The sequence below is a fragment of the Hypanus sabinus genome, chromosome 18 (genome assembly GCF_030144855.1).
Source record: "Hypanus sabinus isolate sHypSab1 chromosome 18, sHypSab1.hap1, whole genome shotgun sequence".
Classification (NCBI taxonomy): domain Eukaryota; kingdom Metazoa; phylum Chordata; class Chondrichthyes; order Myliobatiformes; family Dasyatidae; genus Hypanus; species Hypanus sabinus.
Window position 1 is genome coordinate 18926131 of NC_082723.1, and position 6259 is coordinate 18932389.

General features: G+C 37.6%; 1 protein-coding gene across 1 annotated transcript in view; it reads right to left on the bottom strand.

Moving 5' to 3' along the window:
• Nucleotides 1-6186, bottom strand: part of med27 (mediator complex subunit 27) — a 295482-nt gene extending 289296 nt beyond the window's left edge. Inside the window, exons 1-2 of the mRNA XM_059993780.1 lie at nucleotides 5967-6186; nucleotides 1679-1823 (exon numbers count right to left, since the gene is read on the bottom strand). Of these exons, the coding sequence (XP_059849763.1) occupies nucleotides 1679-1823; nucleotides 5967-6169 (348 nt within the window). The 5' untranslated portion in view covers nucleotides 6170-6186. The remainder of the gene's footprint in view (nucleotides 1-1678; nucleotides 1824-5966) is intronic.
• Nucleotides 6187-6259: the final 73 nt, after the last annotated feature.

Below are 6259 nucleotides of genomic sequence, written 5' to 3' on the forward strand. Positions count from 1 at the left end.
ATTTGATAAACATACTGAAATGTGGTAGTAATCCAACTCAATCTTCACAAACATCCCAAAAATCCCAAAACGATTTGCAAACAAAACTTGAATTAAACAGTCACTGTAAGTTAGGAAATGCAATAACAGAATACATCACTTTAATTCTTTCTAGATTACATGTATATCAACTCTACACAAAAAGTACTATGAGATCTATTAGCTTTGTTGTAGAATGTAGCAATGATTCAAATACACAGTAAACAACTGGGAAATACTCCTCAAGTTTGCATCAGTGAGATACAAACATGAAATTTCATAGATCAAAAATAAATTGAATTTAGGACAAATCAGGACTAAAGTTTAAGCTCATATGCATAATGCAACAGCTACTTACGATAGCAAGTACTATTGATTTGAACAAAAATAATAGTGTGGGAAATTACGCTGAAATTAACTGGGTTTTAAGAAGAGTTTTTGACAATAGTGAAAAGTCAATTTAGCAGGCTTCAATGTCAATATTTCAGTAACAAACAAATTGCAATAAGTTTATCTCCAGCTTTCCATTTTTTTCTCCCACTTTGTCCATAGTCATGCCATATTTTAAACCAGAACAGGTACGTTTTCTTTAAAGGAGAGGTATCTACATTTCTTTTAGGTGACAGGGAAAAATACATACTGAAATTTACTTAAAATTAGTGATACATTGAAGAAAACTACCATTATATTTACTACTTCACTGTACACAATATTGCACCCCCATGGATTTACTTACTTTGACACACCGGTTATTTCAAAATTTGTCAATACACTTACATCACATAATATAAATTCTAGTTTGGAAGACTAATAACTCATGAAGTTTGTAATCACTGAAATACATCAGTATCATGAGTGACTAAATTAGTCTACTATGTTGCTAGAAAGAGCAGTTATGAAATCAGGTGATCTCTTTATGATCTCTACCTACAAATTTTTTTTTTACAGTTTCCATTGGTTCAATTCTCATCTTTCTTATCATCCAGAGGAAGAAGGGTGCACTCTTATTTACTTGGTTAGATGTACTGTATGCAGCAACACCGGAAGTATTTTCAATGTTTGACTTACTTTTTGTTAAGAGTCATACAATCAATTGGCACAGAAACAGGCCAGTTGGCCTACGTATCTATCCCAGGCAACACCCTGGAGAAGCTCCCCTGCACCCTCTACAGTACAATCAGATCCTTTCTATAGCACAGTAACTAGAACTAAACACTTACTTTCCTTTATAGAACTGTGACCTAATTATTCTTATATTGTTGTACTGTATCATAGCTATGCCCTGGTAAATAAAGGCATATTCTGCATACTCTCTTATCCACTTTATCAACCTGTTTTTTCTGCTGTCTTCAAGGATCCTTAAACACGTACACCAAGGTCCTTCAGTTCCTTGAAGTTCCAAGTGTTCTATCACTAACAGTACATTTTCTAAGCCTTCAAATCAATATGTTCTTTCAAAGGAAAGCTTGACCTTTTTTACCCAGTTGTAAACAATGAAGTGGTTTGTTGCCTACAAAGAATTAAATACTGTAACTTTTTTTTGGGGGTGGAGAAGTTATTCAAAATATAGATCCCTGATGTCAAAAGACTTACAATTCTGGCTGGCAATTCTACATTGGCAGAGAAAAACAGATTATGTTATTACTGATCAAGTACCTACCTTGTTAGACCATTTGTATGCCTGCAAAAGTTGGCTGTAGAGAGGAGTTTTATCCTGAACCGGATCGAGACTCAATAAGCCACTGTTATGGAGAGGATGGCTCTCTGATGGTCGCCCTACCAAGTTACTCAAGCGTTCCAACTCACTGAAAATCAAAAGCAAGAACATTAATAGGTCACTACCTCTACAGTACAGATTTACACAGGTCATTTTCATTAAATGAATACTTGCAGAGAACAAAAAATAAAAACTCATAATCAATTAAATGGATATGAATATCCTTTAAATGAGGGATTCATCAGAAGTCAGGATCTTTTTTGTCATGAGTACATGGGGATAAAAAAGGACATAAATATGTACAAGAGGAGCTGTGAGAAGTCAAAAAGGAGTAACTTCATTACATAAAGTACAAAAGAGAAGACAAAAATAATTGGAAAAAGAAAAAGGAAAACAAGTATAGGGCTGCTGAGGAACAGGCAGCAGCACGGTTTTATTCAGGAGATCTGCTTAATAAGAAAATCTCCCAGTAACAACATTCCTGCATCATAAAATGTATTCCAAGTAACAACTTCTATTTCAAAAGACTGGCTCTTCTAACCTAGAAAATATCCTGAATACGCATCATGACATTCAGCAGCAATTTCAATGGATTTTAGTTCACATTCTGAGAAATGTTACCGTGCTTCACATTGTGTCTCTGTAGTCATCCACAAGCAGCCTTGAGAATAGCCAAGAGTATGCAGGCAAAGTGTAGGTTTCGTTTCCTCTACACCAAGCTTAGAGAAGCTCCCAATATCACCAAGGTAAGCCAAAGAGCAATGATATAGTGAAAATATTTAGCGGTTTGCTGAACAAATGCATAAAATCAAAATGCATTAAAACCCAAGTAGTAACTGTAGAAACTCATTTCACACGTTTATCCATCCTGATTTAATAGATACAAATAGAATGACTATTATGCAACTTGGAAAGCATTCTCATCCACGTGCTCGACAGCGTCAACTTGGGGCTTTCAAAGTAAATGGATGTTTATAAACCCATACAGGTCCTAATTGTGGATAAAAGTGAAGAATGAACACGCTGCCTAAATAGTACAAAAAACTTTCTTTTTGTCAATGATGTCCTGTACATTGGACTCAGAGCTTGTGTTGAGAGTACAATCATCCAACAAAGAGGAACTCTCTCAGCACCGTCTCTTTGACCTTAGTAACGCCTTGAAGTCTAAGCAGGTTGAACAGCTTGCCATCCATCCTGTATTTCCACTGCACGTGAAAACTTCAGTCTCACCATCAACACAGGAAGTCATGCACCAAGTAGCCCCATCAACCCATCTCAGTGAATAGCCACCAGCTCCAGGCAGTCGACAAGTTCACGTACCTGGGCAGCACCCACTCAAGAGCAGTTCACATCGACGACGAGGTCAGCTGGAGGATCGCCAAGGCTAGCGCCAATATTGGGAGACTACATGACACTGTCTGGAGACAAAGGGGAATAACTCTGAAGACCAAGCTGAAAGTCTACTGCCCTTCTCTATGCGTACGAAACATGGACTGTGTAAATGAGACATGAGTGTAGACTGAACCACTTCCACTTGTCATGCCTACAGGAGATCATGGAACTCAACTGACAAGACAGAATTCCTGACATGGATATGCTGTCTTCAGTGGACATGCCCACCATCCTCATAGTATAGAAGAAACATCAAGTCGGATGGGCAGAACATGTCGTCAGGATGTCAGACAATCGCATTCCCAAACAGTTGCTCTTCGGGGAGCTGACCACACAGAGGGAAGTGCTCCCATGGTGTCAGTGAAAATGATTCAAGGACACGCTCAAGGCCCCTGAGATGGATCACACTTCTTGGGAACATTCAGCCTTGAATCCTGGCACAGCCTTCTCCATAAGGATGGCACCAAAGCTGAAAAGAATTGCAATGCAGAAGCAAAAAGGAAACAACAACTGCGGAAAGAACAAGCAGCAGGCACCTCAACGACAAAACATTCACATACTTGCTCCACGCGTGGGAGGTATTTCCTAGCCTGGATTGGACTCATCAGTCACCTCTGGGCACACAAATATAAACACACCCACTCAAGGATGTCAGTGGTCCTCACTGCTCACAATGGACGTCCATGTGCACACATACACACACGCACTAAGACTTTTACATAGTACTGTACATACTCTGAACCACAGATAATTTATGACATTTCATCTTTCATTTTAATTAAAGTTTAAGTTCTTCTTTTGGACTCTATATAATGTTTAACAGTTAATTATTTCTTAATTTTTTTCTTTGACATTCTATCCATTTAATAATGCTACCCTACCAGCTTGTTATCATCATTGCTATCAGTCGCACAGGTCATGTCAAACTAATGGCTGAATGCAAAAAATATACGAAATGATAGTTCTTCCCAGAGACTGCCAGAAATCTTTATGGGTGACTTTGCTTGGTTGATGCTTGGCATTTGATTACAAATATTAGCACACTGTTGCAAAATTTCAAGGTTCAGAGTTCAAGAAATTATAAATTTATGCTTTTGCTTAAGTAATCATACAAAGGACTGAACTGAATCCAGAGAATTACACCTTATTCTTCACAAACAAAGTTTAACTTGTCCAAATTAGGAACAGCTCCAATATAGGGTCCAAAAATGTTGTTTATATCAGCTGTCAATCTAACAAAGACAAACCAGAATATGATCAGGACAACATTATCATCAAGGTTGTATAAAACATACATACGTTGATAATAAATATACTTTGAACTTTGAAAATCATTAAGAAAGCATCCTTTAACATTGCACCAATACATTTTCTATTTCAACATCTCATTTTGGTCACCACTGGTACTCCAGAAGTGTTTTTTGGCATAATAAATATTTCCTCAAGACAAATCATATTGTAAAGCATCAAATCTACTACAACATTCCTAGGTGTTTTCATTCTTCACAACAGCAACCTTAACCTAGTCCCCACCCTCAGAACTTTACCACTAGGATCTGAGAAATTCCTACAGTCCCAATTTTATGCCGTATTTGATGGTTACACTGAAAGAAAGCTTAAAAATCACCCTGTAAGATAACAAATAATTAATGATTAAAACAACAGTTAAACAGAGTAATTTAGTAATTTACCATGTACACTTCTAATCCTGCAGCCTGAACTGCAAACAAGCTCAGTCTAGCTTTGAGATGCTGAAAAATTTCCATCACTTTGCTGCCAGTGTACAAAACATTCACGTGAACCAAGTGTGTGATCTCTACTCAGAAGTGCATTTCTTTTTTTTGCAAGTAGTATGACCCGCTACCATATTATGCCAGCTACTATAATCAATTCAAAACACTTGATTAAATCGGCAGCAGTACATAGAAACATAATAAAGAGAAAAAACATGCCCCAACAGAAATTCATGTGCTGGTCAGAATACAATGGTAATTATCTGCCTGGCCCACACCTATGTGCACTTATATAATCATACACTGATTCCAGGTTCTTATTTCCAAATCAAAATACTCTGGATTTTGGAAATACAAATTAAAAGCAAATATGCTTGAAATACTCAACAGATCAGGTAGCAGCCATGCACAGAAGAAACAGTCAAGAGGAATCACTGTGCCATTCAGCTCAATGTGTCCAATGCAGTTTAAATTATTAAATGTCAAAAGCAATGCCCGTGCTAAGTGAATGAGAGTGATAAACAGGACAAGAAACAAATGAAAGGGAGAAACAGCAAATGAGAACAGATAACTTGTACTTCATCTGAGACTATGGAAGTCTGGAAATACTTCTGACAGTCAACATGATCATCACTGACTTCCTTCAAACACGGACAGTCCAGAGGTATGCACATTCTACATTTAGTGACTCAGTTCCTCAAAGGCAGAAGTTTCAATGGACAAGTCAGAAGTAATTTTACTCTGACCTATAAAAGTAGAGAATATTGTTCTGGAGCCATAGCCATTCAATACAGAAGCTGTGTCCAAGTCAGGGTATAGATCGTAAGTATTAATGTGAGCAACCATTTACTTTTTAAAACGGAGAAAACCTTCTGCGTCCAACATCTTTTTAGACAACTGTCTACCAGAGTTATCCTAAATATCTCCTCATATCTTGGTTTCAAATATGCTTACTGTTAAACGTCTTGGAGAATTTTGCTAACTTAAAGACCCTGAATAAATACGCTATTGAAGTTATTAAAACTCCTAATATACAAACGATTTTATCTGTAATAAATCTGAGCCACAGAGAAACTCTCGTTTCTACTCCTAACCCTTCAACTTACTTCAGATCCCTGTTCACAGCATGAAGGTTCTCCTGAAAATCACTGATAAACGCTTTCTCTCTGCCTTCCAACGTCTCTTTGTTCTTCATCCCATCCTTGAGAGTATCAAAAACGCGGGTAACACTGGAGCGAAGTTGTTGAATGGCGTTAATCGCATGAGAAAAAGCATCAAGATTAATCCCAACACTCAAAGAATCCGCCATCTTCCCACCGCTGCCTCGTGACCGCTTCTGCGCAGGTTGATGACGAAAATTCAGACGCTGGTGTCGTAACGAGGAACGATTGGATCGTGT